Source organism: Asterias rubens, chromosome 2, assembly GCF_902459465.1.
Source record: "Asterias rubens chromosome 2, eAstRub1.3, whole genome shotgun sequence".
In the NCBI taxonomy this organism is placed as follows: Eukaryota; Metazoa; Echinodermata; class Asteroidea; order Forcipulatida; family Asteriidae; genus Asterias; species Asterias rubens.
The window spans coordinates 19,190,529-19,214,905 of record NC_047063.1 but is presented as its reverse complement, the minus strand read 5'-3'; the positions used below and the strand labels follow the sequence as shown (position 1 = coordinate 19,214,905).

Genomic DNA, 24,377 nt, shown 5'->3' with positions numbered 1-24,377 from the left:
ACTTATTGGAAAGCCAACTAATGGAATCTTATATATTTGGTTTGCGGTAACACCATGTGGTATCTATACTTGCCAGGTAGAGTTTGTTCTTAGAGAACTGTCTTTCTTTATTATACTACCGCGGAGTAGATTTATCGAACCTTCGGGAGACTTCTCAGTTCTGAAAAGAACTGTACTGCTTCTTTTTAACTACTACCCGGGCGGAAGGTATAGAAAAATTGGCTTGGACTGCTACTTTAGCTTATAGGGTCGTAATTAATTGCACTACCACAAAATCAGTTCTTGAATTGGTCTCAACATTTGGACTAGCTTGCTCTAGTTATCATCAGGAATCTTCCTGCATTTATGTATTTCCCGACTACTGCACTTAAGGGTTACAAAGCAAAAGGCACACTAACTTGCTGGTGGTCCTGGGAAGCCTGTATGTGATCCAACAACAAAAAGAACATGCACAATCACAGCCTCAACTTCTCAAATGTTTATGAAATGAACTTTATCCATATAAACTACAAGGGAAACTGACTGGGTAAATTTGTAAATGATTTTTGGGGTTGAACAAAGAATTGACTAGAGTGGGATTCGAACCAACGACCTCCGGATTAAAGTGCTGGCGCTCTACCAACTGAGCTATCTAGCCCTATATTGGCGGTGTCCCTATTTTGTCAATATCTTTGTTCGGGGGTGCCAGTCAGAAGCCATACAACCGTTAACTGCCGTGTAGCCAAGGATCACACCCAAATTACGATACAACCTGGGAAGTGGCAGCCAGGGGATCACCTTAAGGGGATGCGACTTTTTGTTTCAGATATCAATATAAACCACAAGGGAAACTGACTGGGTAAATTTGTAAATGATTTTTGGGGTTGAACAAAGAATTGACTAGAGTGGGATTCGAACCAACGACCTCCGGATTAACGTGCCGGCGCTCTACCAACTGAGCTATCTAGCCCTATATTGGCAGTGTCCCTATTTTGTCAATATCTTTGTTTGGGGGTGAACTTTGAACTTTACTGACACACATTTTTCTGCAAGTACACAATTCCTTTCTGGTAAACAGTTTGATGAAACTGAATTCATGTCTTGATTGGGCTATGACAAGCAGAACTATATTGGGCTTAAAAATGTAATTTGAAATGTAATATCACAAGCTCATCAAATTTGTTGGATTTTTTATTCTTTATAATTTTACAACATATTTTGTTTTGAACAGGGTTATTCTTTGGCTTTACAAATACAAAGCCTGTACATGAACTACACGTCCTAAACCCATCAAATTGCTAAGCAATTTTATGTGATTACCAGCTTTATGAAAGATGGTTCTAAATATATCCTTACAGCATGTACAGTGGTAAAATAATTTGGCTGACTTCGGGCTGTAATGAGGTCCGCCCATTGAAGCAAGCCACAAAACTTATACAAGCTATTCCTGTTTTTGTGTGTACATGAATGTATATATGTTTTTATAATATGTATATGTTTCAATTCAATCTGTGTTATGATGTATTTAATACACATATAATCTGCATTGTGATATTTGATTAACACTATTATCAACATGTTCAAGTACGGCGCCTACCATTACCATTTATATCCAATTATGCACAACTATGCCAAGATATAGTAGATCCCATCTACTCACAATTTAAACTTTAACAAACCCATACCAGCTGGCAGCAGCCATACATGTAGACAATCTTAGGGTCGATTTTCACACAGATAGTCCTAAGGTTCCTTTAAGAGTTCTTAAAAACCTAAGGCCAGTCCTAACTTGAGAAAAGAATAGTCTTAACTCTTTGTGAAATCCACCATGAAGATGTTCAATCTTTACAGAGGGGGGGGGGGGGGGTGATTTCAAACACCTAGCCAGCTGGGTGACAGACAAATCAGGTTATTTTTCATACATTAATGTATGTAGTTCCGAGTATGCGCACATCTGTGAGACCGGTAAAAGGCTCTCTGAGATGATAGGTCAGAAACCTACCTACGACTCACAAACTCCTCAATCTAAGACATCTTTTTCAGACGTGTTTTCTTCCAGGAATTTTTAAGAAAAACAAGAACAAACCCTGAATTTGTTAAGTTTTTCAAACCCTTTTTTTTTTTAACAAAAAGAAAGAGGTTCGTGTACAACTTCTAGAGAGAATTATGAAAATAACAATTTCTTGACTAAAATATGGTCACATAAAAAAGGATTATTAAATAACATTTTGACTGACATGTTATACCTTTTCTGGGATATATCAAAGAGTAATTGAATTAATTAAAACCAGTTGGACAAATTTCAAGAAACCACAAGGGAAAATGTTATAATTTTAATGGACCAGATGACAAAGTAAAATATACAGTGTTGAACATCTGATCTATACACCATACACCTGGTTAGACCAGGGGCCAATTTCATAGAGCTGCTTAAGCAAACAATTTGGTTAAGCACGAAAATGGCTTGCTAATTTTACACAGGTTACTGGCCAAAATGTCGTGCCATATACATTGCTTGTGACTGGTATTGAGCTATTGTTTACTTAGCATAACAATTGAGTGGAGTCTTTGCCGATATTCTGATTTGACTAAGCATGGATTATTTTGCTTAAGCAGAATTTTTTGCTTAAGCAGCTCTATGCAATTGGGCCCTGGCATGCAATTGCAACTTGTTGAAAAAGAGGAAAATTCACAGCAAGACTTTGTGTTGTGTTTTTTAATGTTCAATGTTCAGCTTAGTCACCTTTGGCACCCAGCATTAGACTGGTCCATTAAAGCCATTATACACTTTCAGAACAGAAAAAGAAAAGAAAAAAATCACAAATTTACAAATAACTAACAGGATTTACAGAAGGTAAAGATAAAAGACTTCTCTTGAAATATTATTCCATGAAATACTTTACTTTATGAGAAAACATTGAAACAATTAACAATTCTTGACAACGAGAATTACGGATTTATAGTAAACACATGTCATGACACGGCGAAACGTGCGGAAACAAGGGTTTTCCTGTAATTTTCTCCCGACTCCGATGACCGATTGAGCCTAAATTTTCACAGGTTTGTTATTTTATATATAAGTTGTGATACACGAAGTGTGGGCCTTGGACAATACTGTTTACAGAAAGTGTCCAATGGCTTTAACCCAATTCACCCAAAGTCAGCATCATACTGATTAATCAGAGGTGAGATCGTATGACCATTAAAAAACCTGAACCAGTATGGGGTCAAGCCTCCTCAGTGTAGACTTGATTTCAAGTCTGAGATACATCCACAGATTAGCTATCACACATCGTAACTCGTATAGTGATTGATGTAAATGACTGAAGTTAATAAACAAGAGGGCGCAATTTAGGACAATAATGTAATGGCTATCAGGTAGACTAAAAGCCATGATCACAGACTTGGAACCAAGACTACTCTTTGTGTGGATATAAAGCCAATAGAGTTGTAAAGTGTGAAATTGTAGAGTTTAAAGACTAACTACATCATTTCAATTAGATATCAGGGTCTGGGCCCAATTTCATGGCTCTGATTACCGCCAAATTCTGCGCATTCGATAACCATTCTCCGCTTACGTGCAAGTGCCGAATTTCTGCGCTAGCTGTGTAAGCGTAGAATGCCTAGTGCACGCGCACAAGACAAATTCCCCGCTAACCCGTTAAATAGACTTGTCGTAAGCACAGAATTCCTGCTTTCAGAAGCGACGATTCCTTGCTTACAGTAAGCAGATATTGGGCCCTGGTTACAACAAGAGCCAAGTCTTTCATCTCTTCAATGGCAATCTTTGCCTTTTCAAGAAAATCTGAAAGTGCAGAGAGATCAGTGAACAATCCTGAAATCAAGAAATATCCTGATAAATCACACCTCTGAATAATCTCATTTGCACCATTTTGGGAGCCAGCTTGTGTTCCTGTGTGTGTTTACATGGTTTATTGCAAATGTTTAGGCGAAGCAGCATTTACACGCTTTCCAAAATAGTGAGCTTGGTACAGTTGCCATTTATGAGGTACGCGCAAGGGTGTTTTGAGAACAGCATTTTTGGCCTGTCTGAGCTTGTATATTTTACATTTCTAATTTAATAAGACATCATGTGCATCAACAAAAAATTTAACGCAGCTCCAGTATATTACAAAATAAACAATTTCATACAAATTAATATATTTCTATATATATTTACACAACATTTTTATAAATACAAAGTACTAATAAACCAACTGGGTAAATTTGATGAAAATCTCAACCCCTAAATTATATAGAAATGTCTGAAAGTATAAAACATTTCAATAGTGCAAATTAACATATCTACATGTACATGTATTTCAGATACATGTACAAAAACTACAACATGCGAAATCTCATGCTATCCAGGACTCCGTTGAAATTGCCAATAAAAACTGAAGCCGAGCGTTCACAAGCGTTCACAAATTTAACGAATTTTGAACTTTCACAAAGGTCATTTGAAAGGTCATGTGGGTGGTTGGTATTTTGAATAGGTCTGCTTTAAAAAGCCATATCAATAAACAGTCCGTAAAATTTATCAGTTTAATCGCCCACTGCTTCGTGCCTCGAATTAACCAACTACACCTACAGCAATGCTGTGGTGCACTGTGCTTTTGCTGTGGTGCCCTTTGGAAATTTCCAATGCAAATTTTCCTCATAGAAGTGCTGTGTCCCTTCAATGGCGAAGTTTAAGGTCTGCTGCTCGGTCTGCAAAGTACAGTTTGGTTCGATAGAAGAATGACTGGTGTTGACTGAAACCGCCTTCACTGGTGCCCATACGCCCCACGGACCTGACTATTATACCCATACGCCCCAGGGACCTGACTATTATACCCATATGCCCCATGAGGCATTTGGCTTTGCCCATAAAGTCCTTGATGGAATTGGGTGCCAGACTGAAGGCTGTTATCAGACAGCATCGAGAGTGACATTTGCTGCATCTTGTAGAGCTGTTCCTGTCCTTGCTCCATCTGTCGTGTCGCGCTGTCGATTTCTGTCTCCCACGTTTCAAATCTATGCAAGTGAAATTAACAATTATTATTATTAAACTTCTGGTAATGAAACCTACAATGCCTTCATGAGTTGAACTTAGTCACTGTAGCTCGCAAGCCTGAGGAATTACTCAAAATAATTATTAGCAGAAAACCTTACTTTGTAACGAGTAATGGGGAGAGGTTGGTGGTACAAAACATTGTGAGAAACAGCTCCCTCTGAAGTGGAGTAGTTTTCAAGAAAGAAGTATTTTTCTACGAATTTGATTTCAAGACCTCAAGTTTAAAATTTGAGGTCTCGAAATCAAGCATCTGAAAGCACACCACTTCGTGTGCCAAGGGTGTTTTTTTCTTTCATTATTATCTCGCAAATTCGACGACCAATCGAGCTCAAATTTTCACAGGTTTGTTATTTTATGCCTATGTTGAGATACAGCAAGTAAGAAGGCTGGTCTTTGACAATTACCAATAGTGTCCACTGGCTTTAACAAGGGTGTTGCTCTTAGAACCAGAAACACCAGGGGTTAACCGCTACTTTTCCACAATAAGTGTTTATGAATAGAACGATCCATTAAGCTCCGCCCCATTGCGTATCAACCAATCACAACCCATTGCGCAACCAAAAGTCCGACATGCATGCGCATATGCTTGCAGTGCGCGGCAGAGTTGTGCAGAATGGCATTGGAGAGGCTCACGTGTTTTTGCTCACACGTGTGCCATGGGCAAAGCCCAAATAATCGGTCTATTCTTTGACATGCACTACCAACCAGAAAGGGACCTACAGCTATAATGTTCCATCTGGTAAAGTATCTTGCTCAAGGTCACAATTGCAATGACCAGGACTCAAACCAAAACTCTGCTGATCTGAAACATCCAATGCTCTTAACCGCTCAGCCACGACACGCAATACAATCAGAGAAACTGAATGGGTAAATTTATAGATAACTTGGGCTGAATGAAGAAAACAAATTATGAGCGACCTGCGACCTGCTGGAATACTGTGCCAGCGCTCTACCAACTGAGCTATCTAGCTCTATGTTGGCAGATTTTAGAGGTGCCAGTCAGAACACAAAATAAGATCATGCACGATCTTGGCAAACTCCCACAAGGGGATATAAACATCAGGCTTGTAACAACAGCTAATCTTTGTCGTACAATCAAGAAATTGTGATTCAGTAACAAGCAACAATACTTTTCCTAATCATTGTGAAACAGCAGTTAACTTGATAGGATTTAAACCTACAACATTGTGATTGCAAGTCCTGCACTCAAACCACTGGACCACAGTTTCTAAGGGGAACTACATGAGAAATAAACGGAAGCATTTTCTTACACAGCTTTGATGGACCTTGGTATGAGGACACATCCATTCTCATCCACAGACATATGTTTCAGAAGTTCATTCAGTGACGAGTCCCCTGCCAGGTCCTCTCCTTCCTCCTTCAGGACTTTAGCGGTAGACACGGGGGATTGAGTAAGAATCTGTGGAGAGGGTGGAACCAGTCACAACATTGTGAATCTCTAGTAATAATAATAATAATAAACAACACTTATAAAGCGCCTTACATCCATGACTGGACCCCAAGGAGCTGGACACATTAAAAATAGCTACAGACAAGAGGCAAAAATAACCAAAGAGCATAAAAGCTTTCTAAAAATATAAACCACAAAAAAGGACCAGCCAATAATTGAAACCACAAACCGCAAATTTTATGGAAAAGCACTACTATAAAAACATTAGTTAAACTTACAATACTTCAAAAAGATGTCCATCAGAAAAGACATTTACAATTAAATCATATCAGGGGTCGATCTCGCAAAGAGTCAGGACCAGTCCTTTTAAGACTAGTCCCCTGAGAAACTACATCACATAATTTGGTTGTACCCATACACCGATGTGCATTAAGCACTGTGTACTCAGTACTTTCCCGAGGCAAATCACTTGGGTGGGGTTTAATCCCATTAGCTTTGCATTTCTAGAGCAGAAGTCTAACCACTAGACCACCGAGGTAGCCCGGAAGCTACAGGCAGTACCATCAACCTATGCTAATAATTATTTTGAGTAACTACCAATAGTGTCCACTGCCTTTAAGAAACACAATCATAACAGAAAATTAAGGGCAATTTAAATCTGATAGATGTTAAGAGAACACACATTTTAATCTGCTTTTATTTATCTTTCATTGAAAAAAACAAATCTTTAATGACTGGGGAAAATGTTTTGGTTTGACTTAAAACAATCCTTCATGGGTACTGGAAAAAAGCCAACTGGCTAATAAGCAATCCTGTATTGGTTTACCTTTTTTCATCAGTCTAGTCAGGGAGAATATTTCAGCTGACAGTGATTTGGATACTTACTGAATCTGTGTTAGTGGCAGAGTCTCTTTTCTCTTGTGTTGGTCTCCGGCCAGCGGGATCCATCGTCAAACTGCTCACCAGCGTCTCCGAGAAGTCATCAAGATGAGGTTGTATATCTTGATCCAACTAAAAGGGGAAAAGAGAATGTGATTCATAGGAAAAGGAGGATTTGAAACTCTGCATGGTGGAAGTATAACTTAGAGAGGTTTTGTGGTAACACTTATGAGTGTTGGTTCTAAAACGAACCAGGGGTTAACGTCTCAACGTTTTGATCAGTATGCCCTGATCATCTTCAGGAGAATGAAAACGATCAAGGAAGAGTCATACTGCATGACGTTGTGAAGGAGTTAGGTAGGTGTGTTACGCCATGATGAGTTGGGTGAAAATCAACTGCTTGGCTTGACTTTGCAAATTTCAGTAAACGAGTTGGCAATTTTGCTATAGCCTTTCGCTCTTTGAGATACGGATGTTATATGGCATTTATAGGTTGAATGGCTTCTGACTGGCACCCAAAACAAAGATATTGACCAAACAGGAAGACCACCAATATAGGGCTAATATAGTCAGCTCAGTTGGTAGAGGGCAGGCACGTTAATCCGAAGGTCGTTGGTTCAAATCTTGCTCTGGTCAATTTTTCTTTGTCAACTCCAAATTAACATTACGCTTTGGATAAGCAAATAAAGATTGATATACTAGCTCTTTGTGAATTTGGCCGCCACACGTCTTAGAATGACCTAATCGGTGACTTACCATATGAACTTCTTGTAAGAAGGTTTGGTATTCCTTAATGAGTTGCGTTAGTTTCCGGTCCACTAGATTGATCTTTAAGCGATAGCGGTAAACATTCCTGGATGAAAAAAAATGAAAACAAAAGAAACAGTAAAATATAAAAACAGAGATGACAATTATTTAGTTTGAAACTTCAAACTGAATCAAAGTTAGTGGTTTAGGCCCTAAATCTATGTTCTAGTATTTGCTACCTCATAATGGAGACTGTTTTTTCGTCCATTATTATCTCACTACTTCGACCACCAATGAGTTCAAATTTTCACAGGTTTGTTATTTTGTGCATATATGTTGAGATACACCAAGTGAGAAGACTGGTCTTTGACAATTACCAAAGGTGTCCAGTGTCTTTAAGCTAAAAGTGAATTTAGTAAGAATACTCACCCATGCCACGTACTGAGTTCCCCATGGCTCTCTGTCCAGTTCTTCTCACAGTGACTGTGACAAATCGACATCGCTTGAGTGCTCTTAATATTTAGTTTCTCTCTGGGAATTGACAAAAATAATGAACCCATGGAAATTATAATAAACCCTATCAGAGACCACAGTAGCTGTAAACGGTAACATGATTCCGCAATAGGTTGTTTCATTCACAGAAGCAACAGTGGAAATCAGCCATTCAATAATTTGTATGTGATTGAATTTTGAGGGCAATCGAATCAGGTAATAGAAAAAGGAAATAATCAACAATTTTCAAAATTTGACTTCTTTGATGCATATCATACAAGCAGTCACTGTGGCTGCGCTCACCATTTTGCGAGTCACTAGATTAGCGTGTAAATGCCACAAGACCAAAATTTCGCACTACACTGTATAACACTCGTGGACATTGACTCCAAAAATGGTGCAACCAAGATTATTGTGATGATGATGTCCAAGGAATGTGTAGATTCATAATTATGAAACACTTCAGTATAGACCGTATTGAATATGACGTCACCGTTACAATATCTGTCCTACAAGATGGCGTCTATGCGCATGAGTGGAGTGTGTGCGTGCATGTGCGGTAGAAATCAAACCGGGAATGCTGCATGCTGCGTGCTTCATTGGCGTACGCTTTTGGACGCGCATACGGTTTGACCTACAAGATGGTGACTTTCCTAGCAAAAAAGAGGTTATTCAATACTGTCTATAGAGGGTTTCCCCAAAGCTCTCGCTCTTCTCAGGCATTAATGGATGGATTTTTTGTAATCTTCGAACACCCCCACCCGCCCCCGCCCCCCGACCACTACCACCCATCAACCCAACCCTTCCATTGCAATAGAAATTACTCACTTGTCCATCTTATGAATCTGCTCCTCATTGTAAGAAAGCTGCTTCAACTGTTTGTGCTTTTTAAACTGACCATAAATTTTTTCTGCTTCTTCCGTGAAGACGGCGAACTTCTGCATACTGCATGGAGAAGAAAAAAACAATGTCAAAGTTCAACACTTCCTCCTATCAACAAGTTTTCTGTCAAAAACCCCTGTAGGTGCATACTCTAATAAGATGACACAAAATCTCAAATAATTTGCTAATTACAGAAAAGAATTGCTTTAAAGGTTACCAGACAAAATTACAACAAGTTTACTCTGTTGTGACTAGTAGCCTACTGAATTATTGCTAAGCCAAAAAAACTGTTAAGCAGTATATATATTTCTGCCACACAGTTTCTTTAAACATGTCAAGGAATATGTTTTTTTATGAAGTGTCTCACTTTTTTACGGACAAAAAAAGTCCCCTGGGAGAGAAACAAAATTACGTTTGATGTTCCAAGAATGCTCTAGAACTCGTACCATTTTGTGCAGGTTTTTTTCTTCTCCTCTGTAGCGGCCCATTCTTTACTCAGGCGATCTTCTTCTACCACCTCCTTTTTACAATTCATCAATAAGTTTTCAACTTCATTGTAAAAAGCGGCCATCTGTAAAAAGTGTGAAAAACAAGAAAATGATGTCAGCAAAGCCTATCAAACTTCGTTTCAGTCGCTCACCACATTCCTGCGTTAGTTACAATGCATTGCCAACAGAGGGCGTATCACACACTCACACACAAACACACATTCACTATTTTTTGCATCCCTGTAGAGACATCTTATGTTCTTTCCTTTGTCTCTGTAGTAAGAACCTCCCATAGACTTTGTACACAAAAAATCGTTGTGGAGCAACCCAGTCTTTAGGATTCCCCTATGAAGACCCTTATTTTACCCTTTCCTGTGTTGTTCTTACATACACGTACAAGGCATTGGTAAAGCGCCACTACGTCAATAACGCAACGCATTAGGTTGGGTATAGATAATGTTTGATACACTTCTTAAATGTTTTGGTCTCAATAAGGTATATAGTGACAATGAAATCCGCTATCACAAACAAACCACTCTCACACACAAACTGCTATCACAGCAAATAAAGGGGGGGAATATAAACTCACACACAACCATAACAATTTGCAGATATTGGTGCTGTAATTATGACCAAAAGACCAATTGGTTTGTCCAGATGTAAGTTTACTGGCCCGGGACCAATATCTCCGACCTCAGTCCTGTAGTCCAGTGTTAATTTTGGGCCTTGAATCATAATCAAGGCAGAGAAAACCGCTGCAAAGAACTCACAAACCCATCGCAAGCTAATTGTTGCTGGGGTGTCATGTGGAAGTGTCATGGCCGAGCGGTTAAGAGCACCGATTCAAACTCTGGTGTTTCTGATCAGCAGAGTGTAGGTTCGAATCCCCAGCCTTGACACTTGTGTCCTCAAGCAAGACACTTAACCATTGCTTCGTCCTTCGGATGGGACGTAAAGCTGTGTTGTGTATTTGTTTGTTGTGTATTTTATGTAAAAGAACCCAGTGCACTTATCGAAAAGAGAAGGGGTTCGCCCCGGTGTTCCTGGAAGTGGCTGCTGTATGTGCCATATCACCTTGTAAACCATTATAAGGTGCTAAATAATTGGGTCTCAGAATTCATCAATGCAATAACCTATCTTTCTCAAAGTTTGTATATACTCAGCGCCTTGAGTACCTTGTTTGGTAGATACATGCGCTATATAAGACTTTGATATTATGTTAAGAACATACCTGTGTAGCTTTCAGCAACGTTCTTTCAACCTCATCCTTCGCTCCAAGTATCCGTGAATAATTGTTAACCTTTTCCGGTTTGCGTTGCAAGATGCCTGAACACACTAGAGGAGACGGTAGAGACTGCTGGATGCTGTAGAGTCTCGTCGACACCTCTACTACGCTAGCCTTCAGTTTGACACAGTGGTAATCTAGCTGTCCGATCTCAGCTTTCAAAACGGAACTGCAGGAACAAGAGTTGACTACAAGGTTTAAGAATAATAATAACAATAACAAAAACAAGTTCTTATATACAGTACTGTACATGTGCATGCGCTTTATATAAGTGCCCTGCAGCCAATTTCACGAAACGCTAGGATTAATCCTATCCCGTCCTAACTTAGGATGGGTCCGATGCGTCCTAACGTCTATGGATACGGAAATGACCCTGTCCTAATAAGTCCTAAGATTAATCCTAAGTTAGGAAGAGTCTGGTGAAATCAACGGCTGGTCATTTGGCCAATAATATTCCGGTAATCTTTCTCAACTCCCTGGGGAGTATGCAGCCTCGTGCTGCCATGGAGCTCTAAAAGGCTCTTTCAAATACAATATCAACCTCTACATGTACCTAGCCACTTGTAAGACTTGGGTGGCCGTCTACTCACTAGGCCCCCTTCTACAGGTAAATGTGTATAATGTCAGTGTTCTCACTTAACAGTGGTCTGCTGGCCAAGTGACTCTAAAAACATCTGAACTGTCATAGTCCGTCTGGCTATCAGTGTCAAGTTATGATAAGCTTCTTTTCTGGCTACTACCAGTTTGAAAACTTAGCTCATTTTACACGATACCATTTTGTTTTTACCTGTGTGCCGTGCAACATGGGCACTTGATCGATATGCAAATAAGGCCTTGGATGTTTATGAGAACCAGTCATAGTTTATCTGGCTAGATCCATTTCGAGTTATGATAAGCTTGGTAAAATTCTGGCTACTACCAGTTTGAAAACTTGGCTTATTTACACGACACCATTTTTCTTCTACCAGTGTGCCCTGCAACATGGGCACTTGATCAATATCATAGTTATATATAAGAACTAGAGGGCGCACTGGCCTATATGCGCGGCCAGGCATGCGCGCATGAAGCCATTTTGTAAGTTGACAAAACAGCATTGATTTCACATTCAACGCGCGTACACAGTTCATCTTACAAAATGGCGCGCAACTCCTTGAGGTCCCATTGCGTTTCATCACCAGTGCGCCCTCTAGTTCTTAAATGTAACTCTATGATCAATATGCACATAAGGCCTCTGATGTTTACTGAGAGCTGTGCGCAATGGTTTATACTTTCCATGAAAAACAATATTCAAACATCAGGATGTACTTCTTGTATCCTAATGGTGAATCAATGCATCCAAGCATGTAATTGACACACCTTGTTTGTTTGTTCAGCTATTTCCTGGATTCCTGTTTAGTTCTGTTCTGAAAGTCATTTCTTTCATTTTCTTTTTGATAAAATACTTACACGACTGCCTTGGCAACGGTTGTCATGAGTTTCTCCATGTATACAATATTCTGTAACCACGACAATGTGTAGTACAAAACAGCAACGACAATCTAAAAAAAGGGAGAAACATACAAATTAAAGCTGCATTACATACGAATATTCATGCGACGATTGTCTGTGGTAAAGATTGGAAGGAATGCAAGGATAAGTCAATCAATTTATGAACAGATCCTTGCACTACATGAATGTATGATTACAAGTTGCGTTTCCGCAAGTTAACGCAACTTAAATGCGTATCTACTTTTTATTCTAATGAAGTATGAATGTTGAATCCAAATTCCAATCATTGGGTATGTACACACAGTAGCAGCAAGTATGAATCAGCCTTTACACACAAACCCATACACCAATATTTTCACAAGAGAAAGAAAGTATTTTTGTGGAAAAGTACTTTTCTCACTGGTGAAGTCTTAGTATTACCTTGGCCATTGAAGCGTCCTTGTCTATGTCATACGATGCACTCATTTTTGGCAACTTGGCTGCAAGTAAATAAATAGAACCTTAAAAATTACCTCTCATCTTCAAAACTGTCTCGAGTTCCCTAAACTCAGTGCACAAATAGCGCAAGAAGAGTTGAGTTTGAAGGGCGCTGCTAGCGTCACCCCGAGCTTCCAGTTAGCAAGCTTGTGCTTTTGGTGTTGGGAGCCTAAGCAAGACTGCGCACAGAGAGCGAGCTTGTGCTTTGGGAGCCCAAGCAAGGTAAAGCCCAAAGAGAAAGAGGTCAACTGATCTATATGGACCATCCATGCAGGGAAACTGGCTTTCTTGCTACACATGAAATATATACATGTATGAAGGACATGGAGATCTGGGGACACTTCTCTTGTGCAGAGTATGCCTAGGACACCACTCGACACAGAATAATAACAATAATAATAACAACTAGTTCTTATATAGCGCCTTTTACAATAAGCCTATCAATGTGCTTTACATTAGTATCCTGGTCACACGGGGACGTTAATGTTTCTTTGATCTTTCTCAGCTCCCTGTGGAGCTTTTTATACACAATGTAAAAACCTCTACCCTTCCAGGTACTCATCTATACCCTTGAGAGACGAGAAGCAATTATAGCAAAGCATCTTGCTCAAGAACACAGGTGTCATGACCGGGATTCGAACCCACACTCTGATGACTAAACCACCAGAACTTGAATTTGATGCTCTAAACCACTCGGCCATGACACCCTACAGGTAGAGCTCACCTGACCTATGCGGACGTACCCACAGGGACAATGGCCTTGAGACAACAGATGAAATATCTACGAGCATGAAGCTGAGGGACATCTGGGGACGTTGACATCACTGACCGAGGACACCACTCGACACAAAAGAACATAGGATTCAAACTGCCTCTAGCCACTGGGCAATCTCGGTGGTCTAATGTAATTGATATGGCACTGCTCTAGAATTGCAAAGGTCGTGGGTTCGAATCCTACCCGAGTAATATGCCTGTGACTTTTTTTTTCACAGAACTAGGTTCAGTACCGAGTATACAGTGCTAACACACATCAGTGTTTAGGGTAAAAACAAAAATGAATATTCCTTATCCCCGATGCAAATTCAACATCTACAAAAGAAGTACTTACGCTGAACTGGAGGCACAGCCATTGGGAAGTCTTGCTTCCCCTTCTCCATTAAGATGATAGGATTCTCCACCGACGTCACCGGGTACGATTTGCAATTTTGCGACGCGTCCGGATAAAAGCTGTCTCTCTCCCACAGGAGGACCTGCGTCATCGCCTGCACCCCCGTCTGCTCAGCAATGTGCTCCTGGAACTCCGCCAGGGTTCCCTTCGGTTCCACGTAAACCTTGAGGATATGCGACTTGGAGACGTGGAAAACGTCAATGACTTTCATCGTCAGGAGCGACTGTACCTCGTCGAAGAACCGATTGAAGGTCCACATTCTGTCTGGCTTGGACTCCAGGAGGCCCCGCAGGATTTTGACCAACGGCTTTTTCAACCCACTGTTGGAACGAAATATGACAATGGCATTTTTTAACTGCATCAATATGTCATTCCGAATTTTTTTAAAGCAATGCAAAGCTAAACAAATTTATAAAATTATTGAGTGACTAAAATAACTTAAAATATATTCCAAGTAGTTTCGAAAACAAACCAATGTTATCAGCCTCATTGCCCTAATTCCCTTAATCTTTATTCCAACTAATTTCCCTTAATCTCAGCTCCAAGAGATTTCGCCTAATCTCAGCTTCAAGTGGAAAGTGATCTCTAGCAAATTCAGCTCGATGTTATTTCCCTTAATCTCAACTCCATGTGATTTCTCCTTGTCCTAACACCAAGTGATTTCCCTTAATCCTAGGACTTCAATTTGTGATGAGTGCTCCTGCGGCATTACAATTTGCCGTCAAAAATTGCTGAAATGAGATACAGTGTGCATCAATCTTTCAGAGACTCCCTCTCTCTCTTTCCAATACCTTGAGAGTCTGCAGGTTTGGGGTAGGTCACGACTATACTCTATGGGGCCACTAACAGATTCTCTCTGCACTGCTGATATCACACCAGAAGCCTTCTTCGTAGTAATCTGAAACCTATACATAATCAAACCAAAGAAAGAAAACCAAGGGTTCAAAAAAATCATTGGCTTTTAAAGATGTTCATTCCGAAATTTTCAAAATTTAAGGATGAGATTGTAAGAAATCCAAGGAGAGTGAGCTTACACAAGTTTTCATAAACTAACGCACACAATTCTCAATATGTTTGAGACATTGTGTATTAATTGTCATAGCATGCTGAGTTTTGGGAGCAAGCACCCCCCCCCCAAAAAAAAAAAACAGCCCCAAAATGTGAATGTAGGATCCTTACTGCTCTGGACCTTCCCTAATCCAAAGCATACAGCAACTCATTATCAATCTCACTATTAATAGTTTACTTAAATACTGAAACAATTTGGGATTGAACAAAGACAAAATTTACTAGAGCAGGATTTGAACCTCTACCAAGTGAGCTATCTCGCCCTATGGTGGCGGTCCCCCTATTTTTTCAAGATCTTTGTTTGGGGGTGCCAGTCAAAAGCCATTGAACCTGTAACTGGCATGTAGCTAGGAACCACGCCAGAATTTAGGATACAACCTGTGAAGCGGCAGAAGGGGGATCACCCAAGTTTACCATTGTCATTTTTTACTTGATAAATACTGAATTGAAAAAAAATATTGAAAATGTCTTTACATTGTCTCTCTGTTCTTCCTTCCTCCAAACGGTCTGAAAGGCAGTGCTCCTGTAGCAACGTGGTAGAATGTAACACCAAGACTCCAGAGATCAATTCTTGCAGAGAAAGCTTTGTGTGATGGTTGTCTTAATACGGCACGCTCATACAAATCAGGGTGCTGTAAAAAAAGCAATGCTTTGGTCACTTTGCTCGACAGCTAGACATAAACCTACAACACCCCGACCTTATCCGTCCCAAAACAAAAACAAACAAACAAAAACAACAAGCAACATTTTTGATGAGTTATAAATTAAGATACTAAAGATAAATGTAGCAATAAATTGAGACCATTTAAAATACTCAAGATTGCACAGCACAAATTTAAGTTGGCAAAAAATGACAAACATTTCACCAATTTTTTCCCACTCTTTTGAAAAAATCATGTGGAGACTCTCCCCCACCCAGTATTAACCACAAAGTGTGATATTACAAGCAAAAGAAAATATCAAGTCAGTTTCCCTCCGTACTCTTCCCATGTATTCCTTTTCTGATTCTTCCTTACCAAGTACTCCTCAGTCCCGTACAGAGACACAAAATTCTCATCGTCCTGCAGTTCCCGGGCCGCTCCGAAATCTGCGAGTTTGTAGATGGCAGTACCGTCATCGGACGTCACTTTCATGATGTTCCCCGGTTTGATATCTCGATGGACAATGTCCAAGTCCCTCAGATGTTTCATACCGGCACCTTAAAAAACACACAGAGAAAACATAATTCTTTCTATTATACAAATAATTTGCCGAGCCTTGCCAAATATTGCCAAGTTGACATCTATATTAGCCTTTTGGCAGATAAAAGTTTGTTTATTTAATGTCTGATTTACACTTTTATATTTTAAAGGGCTATATTTGTGCAGTTTTGTGTAAAATTTTCTGTGTGAAAATACAACCACAAGTCATTTTTGCAAGTCACAGGCATGTTTGCATTATTACTATATTTTAAGTTCCAAAAAGTCTGAGAAAAAAAATACCGCGCAGAGGCACAGTAACAAGAGGTGGTTATTAATATTTTCGGGAAACAAGAGGTAATTTTTATTGGTACGCAGTTTGGTTTCTTCTTTGTTTTTTCATAAAACCTAGAAGTCATCTTACAGACATCTCCCAAGACTCGCTTCAGTTCCTCTTCCTCGATGCCGTGGGAGTTTCTCGGATCGTCAAGAATGTTGTACAGACTTCCTCCGGAACACAGCTCCATTATTATCACTGGATTCTTGCTGATTTGCTGCAAAAAGTCATAATAATAATTATTATTATCAATTATAATACAACTTTATACTTAGTTCTGCTTTTTGATTTTTTTCAAAGTGCATCACATGATAGGTCTTATTTTGACTAGAAAGCCATGTGAACGATGAACGAGGGGTGCTATACACACAGCAAACAGTTTACTATACCCGTAGCAACCAATGTACTATCCTATACAACGGATAGTCTTGGTAAAGATGGAGTTCATAGGAATTCTTTGTACCACCCATCTACCTAAGTTCAGCATTTTTCTTATCAATTCATTTTTCTTATCAGAACGTTTACTTTAAAAGCCACATGGCACTTGTCATCATTTGCACAAAAGAAAAACAAAAGTAGGGTTAATATTGACGCCTTGCAGACAGAGAAGGCACCTCTGAAACGTGAGCAACTACAATCATTTTCACCATTTGAGAGGTCAATATCTTTGTGTACATTTTGTCACAGGCGAGATATTTTGCAAAGAGTAACATTTTACCAAGTCCAAGGGCTGAATTCCATGTACACACAATACAGGCTTTACTAGACTCTTCAGGCTAATCAATCACAGTGTATCTGAGCTTTTATCAAGAGGAATTATGAACAAATCAAAAACTGACTAAAGTTGTTCAAGAATATCATGAATGCATATGACAGGATAGGCATGTGTATAAAAAGTGCACTTCACATTGTGCGAGAGGTTTATAAAATAACCAGCCAAATTTCTTGTTACGAAAAGCTATAGAATCCCTCTTATTGTCAATACAAAAAGAAGTGAATGGCCCAACATTTTGACCCTTAGCAGAGTCTTTTTCTTATAATGTATTTATTTCATGCTTTTTGAATAACTAGTTTTACTTGCTTTTTAACAGCTCTTTAAACCATAGAGGAATGAAATTTTACGTACATCTTGTTCGATATCATAAAGCTTGACAATGTTGGGATGGTTGAGTTTGAGCAAGACGTCAAATTCTCTCTGTTGAACACTCTGTGGTCGCATGAAGCTCAGGCTGTTGAACGCCTTGGCCGCCACCAATTCTCCAGTTTTCTAAAAGAGAATGAGAAAAACCGAGAACAATAATAACAATACTTTATTCTGGATGTATTTTGTGTTTGTGAGGAAAATTAAAAATGAAGGATTTGTGAATTACACATTTTAAAATTAATCAAATAGGCCTATTGAATGTATTTTGTTTGTTTATTGTTGCAAAGTATGTTTATACATAGAGCAAGGATTATATCATTTGATGAAGCTTGTAGTCCAGATTTCACCTTGTGATTAAAGTCTGTGACAATCAACATACTCTGAGCTTGAAATTTACACTGGATCACAGGCCAAAGGCCACTGAGTTTCACATCAAGCCAGAAACTTACGACCATCTAAGTCTAGCAGCCTTTTTGATTATTAACATCTCATGAAGTGTTGCACTTGGATGGACACTATTGGTAATTACTAAAAATAGTTTTTAGCATAAAAACTTACTTGGTAATGAGTAATAGAGAGCTGTCGATAGTCGGAACATTTTGAGAAACGGCTCCCTAGTTATTGAGAAAGAATTATTTTCCACGAATTTGATTTCAAGACCTTAGAATAAGATTTTGCGGTCTCGAAATCAAGCATCTAAAAGCACATAACTTCGTGTGACAAGGTTTTTTTTTTTTTCATTCATATCTCGCAACTTCGACGACCACTTGAGCTCAAATTTTCACAGGTTTGTTATTTTATGCATATGTTGAGATACACCAAGTGGGAAGACTGGTCTTTGACAATTACCATTAGTGTCCAGTGTCTTTAAATCTGTTGAGTATTGAACCCAAATGAGAAATGTTCTTTTTAAAAGTAGGACTTGTTCTAAAACCAGCTCAAATCTGAAACTGTGTGCGTGATGTGTTTTACATTATAGTTCTATTTGTATTATCTTCACTGTTTGTCTCATGGAAAATTTCACTCGGCTTGAAAGCAGATGAACAGGGCCCCATTTTATAAAGTTTGAAAAGCAGAAAAAATTGCTTTCAAGACAAATTTCTTTGCTAGGCAACAAAAAAACAAGTTGAGCACCAGCCACACACAATGCAAACTTATTGTCATTTGGGCTGGTATCCAGTAACCTGATTCTGCTGAATTTGTGTTGAATGCATGTTTTTGTGCTACAGGCTTTATGCAATCTGGCCCCGGTGACTGATTATGGAAATGTCCATAATTGCTCAATGTACGGTACATTAATAGCAGATCCTACATTATGTACATCATGGAGCTATCATTAAAGCTCTGCCTACATATAGCCTCAGGCTTTACACGTACACACACATACTAGCTTTGTTATAAATCCTGAGAAACCACATACTATTGCGCAATACAAAACCTGTTATGAAAAACACTGAAATGGTCTCACTGATTATTGATATGGCACTGGAACACAGTGATATGGAACTGAAACACAGTGCACATGGGGCCAGTCACAATTACATGCAGGTACTGTGACCTGTTAAAGGCAGTGGACACTATTGGTAATTACTCAAAATAATTATTAGCATAAAACCTTTCTTGGTGACGAGTAATGGGGAGAGGTTGATGGTATAAAACATTGTGAGAAACGGCTCCCTCTGAAGTGCCATAGTTTTCGAGAAAGAAGTAATTTTCCACGAATTTGATTTCAAGACCTCAAGAAGACTAGTCTTTGACAATTACCAATAGTGTCCACTGCCTTTAAACAGGGTGTCCAAGGTCTAATTCATTTTGTGCTATGTACTCAATCCAATAGATAGCCTAGAATACTCAAATAAGTTGGGGAACAAAATACCAAAACTCTAACTTCACATAAAACAACAGAGTAAAATAACTGTAAATAAACTAAAAAGTATCGTCACCAGCAAAAAAAGTTGGGGAACAAGATACCAAGTCTCTAACTTCACATAAAAAAAGGGAGTAAAATAACTGTAAATAAAAAGACGTCTCTCGTCTAGGCTTGCTCATGCAGGGCGAGAAGTAAACAAAAGGGGAATCCCCTATTTATAGAACAGGATTCTGCAATACACAGTACAAGGGTTCACTTCAACTATTTGTTAAAAGAGTGACCTTGTGCACTACTACAGATCCTTTTTGCCACATACAAATTCAACTATATGGACATTTTTCCAAGCTGTGTCTTAAGTTTGACATAAAGTTGAAAGAGTTATAAAAACTCTGCACAAGTTTTTAGATTGTACAACCCCTTTATTCATCAAAATGTGTAATCCATAAAATTTTTGGATTATAAATGTTTTTTGTTTTTCCCTGCTGCGAACATATCATGCCTGCAGGAAGTAGGCTCTGTACATCTTGTTTCCCGATGCAATAAATATGATTAATAAATGAAGAGCAGTCATACATGAAAATATGACACAATTGTGTAATTTTAATGACCCTTCTGACTGACTGTATGATCTGCATGTGCGCATGTGCTTTTGACAAATCTTCATTAAACACTGCTGTTACATGGGATTAAAAAGTTTAGATTGGAATGTTTTCGTCCATTGGGTTGGGTACGCATCATGCTTGCAGGCTGGCTCTTTCGTAAACATGGTGATGTCACCTTGGGTTGTTACATGGTCTATTGTGTTAAACATTGTAGGCCTACAGTTTGAAAAACGACTCCTACACAAGGCATCATAGGGCCTATTGTGTGAACGTTCTGTATTATGCAAATCAACTCTTCAGGCAGTTTGATTTTTGCATTAACAACTGAAGAGGAAAAATGGACTACGAAACAGAAAGATTGGGTTTCCAAACATAACGTGTGTATTCCTTAATAGAAAACATAACCTGAAACCAAAACCGCGTACTCATGTTCAAAATATATTTCTGGAGGAATTTCTCTGTCTTTAATAGACTGTACAACATTTGTAGGACCATGCAGGTTGTTCAAACAACACACATCACAATGTAAAAAACAACACTACAAAGTGTCAAGAACACAAACTTGTATAATGTGGGAATAAATGGGTAAACTGAACCCGGCACTACAGTGGATACTAGATAATACTTCAAGTATCGGAGTCCTTTTTTCAGAGAATTTCACTAATACACACAAATCTTGCGTTTAAAATAGTCAATATCTTGTGTGTGTGCTTGGATCCTGTGAAATAGTTGTTGGCCCAGCTGAACCCCTGGGACTTTTACACAACGTACCAATGGTCCCAACAAGGAAGCTTTTATACAACTTTGCTCCCCCATGGGGTGTTCTTTAAAAAAGGGAATAAAAGAGAGACAATGCCAAGTTACCACAACTGTGTTTGTAAAAGACACAAGGGACTTTTTTAACACACAGTTGAGTACCGTAGGCCTCCCTGCAAGTTACCAGTTACATGTAACATCTTATCGAATTTTCCACACCATGCAAAAGCTTCAAACACCATTGGCCATTTATCATTGCAAAAAAATAATGAAAATGGCCAGGCCCACTAAATGTTTTTCAGTGTTTGTTCAGTTTTCTACATGACATACATTCACCCCCTCCCCCCAAAAAACCTTGAAACCGAGGAAATCGGGAGCTCATCAGCCATAGTAGCCCTATAAATCTTGCATTTCACCCACTCCTGTGAAGTCCCAAATCCTCTACAAGATGTTGTCTGGTAGCCAAAGGTTGTTATAAATATTATATCATCGGGCTATGCATTTCAATCTTTCTTAAAGTCAAACCAAGTTGGTGTAAAGCAACAAAAGTGTGGAGGATTGAGGTCACCATTGGGCAAGTGGGCCATGATGGTAAGGTTGATTTTTTAAATCAGCAGGAATGCTCAATGAAATTTGCTTTCAAGACTAAAGTGTGAAAATCTCTGTTTCCGTGAGAACCAAGTCTTTGCTTATAAATGGTTAGCATATAAAAATGAGCCCAGAGTCTTTGCTCTCGCTTTTAATCATGCCCTCAGCTGAACGTCTCATCACTTGATCACGTCTACACTCTTGAAGAGAAGCAAGGCATAATCAAAGATCCATTCATGCAGGGGCCAGCTTCTTAAAGCTTAAAGATCTTTATCACGGTGTGGCCATCTTGATTTGACTCCATTCCAACTCATTGTAACCTAACTGAGGCTGGACGAGATAATAGTCTGCTGGTGCCATGTTTGCGCAACGAATGATAGGTAACATGACCAAGATGGTGACAGCGTGATACAAAGCGGAATTCCTTACCTTGTGACGGCCCTTGTACACTGTACTCGTTGCCCCAGTGCCAAGTACATCACAAATGTACCACAGGTACGTCTTGGTACTCCGTATCTGATTGGAGGCAGATGCCATTTTCTAATATTCTCACAAAGTCCTGAAAAACAGAAATTGAAAAAATAAGCTTTAAATGGTGAAACTGTTTGGTTAAAGCTCTTCCCTGCCTCTCACTGAACCCTGGTTCGAATACCGGGTCGAGCCTTGCATGTAGATTAGGCTTTCTAGTTTTCAGTCCCTGATTGCATGGATTAACCCCATTTGAGGGTTTTCCCAAACAAACTTTGAAATTCACAATAAGAGTTGGAGACAGATCACTTGCCTCTCTGGAATTATTAACAGTATTTATTAGTTTTTCACATTTTCCCTTAGCTGATCCATTTTATTAAGGCCAATGAATGAAAGTTGATTGGGCCCAGAGTAGAGAGCTTGGCCACCACCATCACAAAAAGTAGGTTCAAAACTAGACCCCAGTAACTGGGGCGATGGTACCGAAATTTGTCATTATAATCATTATCGTTTGTACTCCTGTACTAGCTAGGTACAGATTAGTTTGACTGATAATGACAAGTACGATCAATAATGACAAATTATAAATAAAAAGGAGTACAGCGCCGCTGGGTCTAGACCCAGTGGCTTAGCTGGAGCACTGTATTCCCTTTTTTTGAAGTTTTGACATTAAGTCAACATTCCTTTTTGTCAAAATTTCCACTACAGCGCCCCAGTCCAATGGGTCAAGTTTAAGCGATAAGTAACAGACACTCATAAAAATCCTAACCCAATCCAATGCAATGCCAATATGGTTGCAAATTACTATCATAAATTAAATAAGGGAATCAATGTGTGGTGAAGAGGTTTTCGACTAGGGACTTGGTTTAATCCCAACGAGGCCTGGTTCTTGATAATTTTACCGAGACGAAGTCGTGGTCAATTATCAAGAACCAGGCCTCTGGTTTAAACCACTAGTTGAAAACCGATTCAACACACTTTGATTCCCATTCATAAACACCTTTTCGGTCAAAAACATCATAACTTTTTGGTCAAAAAGTAAAATAAATGCAAAAATTACAACTGTTAAATGATTTCTTTCAACAAAACACCCCCCCCCCCCCAGCTATGAAAGTGTAAAACCCTCCGCCGCCCTCGATCGGGTAAACAACTCCTAATAAGGGAATGCTATGCGCGTCGCGCATATCGCGTGATGTGGCACCACTGTTTCAGCTGTTGCTCTCGACCAATAGGAATGAAGAAACTGTATTATAAGAACAGGTGCAAGGTGCATGAATTAACACTTTTTACCAGTCATAAACAAAGATTTATGCACACCCACACGTGACGCGCTCTCCACCAAAATCCAAATAGGAATAGCGAAATTAACTGTCTGTAAGCAGTAAAAACTAAAACTATTGCAGTGGGCTACTTTACTATTAGTATTATACCATTATTAATTATTTTTAGGCCTAATGATACCTCAAGGCAAGAGCCTAGCTAAGGGCCCTAGACTCTAGAGAGGAAGTCTCCACACTCCCAATCAACTAACTATATTTTTTATAATATTATAACCAAGCATTTAAATAATAAAGACACGGGGGTAACCTGGGGTGGATTTCACAAAGGTAGTCCTAACTTACGACAAAGTCCTATGCAATGCTAAGTAAGAGATAGGACCAGTCCTAAGTTAGGATGAGTTACTGGTCCTAACTTAGGACCAGTCCTATAGAGTAGGACTAGTCCTGAAGTTAGGACTACCTTTGTGAAATCCACCCCTGGTAACTAACAAAAAAAAATACTTACACAGTTTGAGTTTACACCATCATCAGTTGCCTGCCACTGAACTGAAGTGTCCATAAACCAAAAGATTAGTTAACTGGAGCCATTAATTTGTTCACTGAATATGAATATAGCAACGGCATATTGTCATTGTCATGAAATGAGCGCAGTATTGCAAAAAGGTAAATACAATACAATAGGAAGCTAAATATTCAGAATTACTCACCCCCTCTACCACCAACTGAAAACGAAC

General features: G+C 39.2%; 1 protein-coding gene across 1 annotated transcript; it reads right to left on the bottom strand.

Moving 5' to 3' along the window:
• Positions 1–3,601: 3,601 nt before the first annotated feature.
• Positions 3,602–24,348, bottom strand: LOC117307003 (serine/threonine-protein kinase TBK1-like). The gene is made up of 18 exons (XM_033791621.1): positions 24,149–24,348; positions 22,325–22,454; positions 18,062–18,202; positions 17,023–17,152; positions 16,437–16,618; positions 15,895–16,052; positions 15,144–15,257; positions 14,293–14,672; positions 13,128–13,186; positions 12,666–12,757; positions 11,166–11,388; positions 9,893–10,017; positions 9,393–9,509; positions 8,502–8,603; positions 8,082–8,178; positions 7,332–7,457; positions 6,307–6,455; positions 3,602–4,995 (listed from the first exon to the last, which is right to left on the bottom strand). Exons 2-18 carry the CDS (start codon positions 22,430–22,432, stop codon positions 4,746–4,748), a joined length of 2,553 nt encoding a protein of 850 aa, XP_033647512.1. The 5' UTR covers positions 22,433–22,454; positions 24,149–24,348; the 3' UTR covers positions 3,602–4,745.
• Between the last annotated feature and the right edge of the window lie 29 nt (positions 24,349–24,377).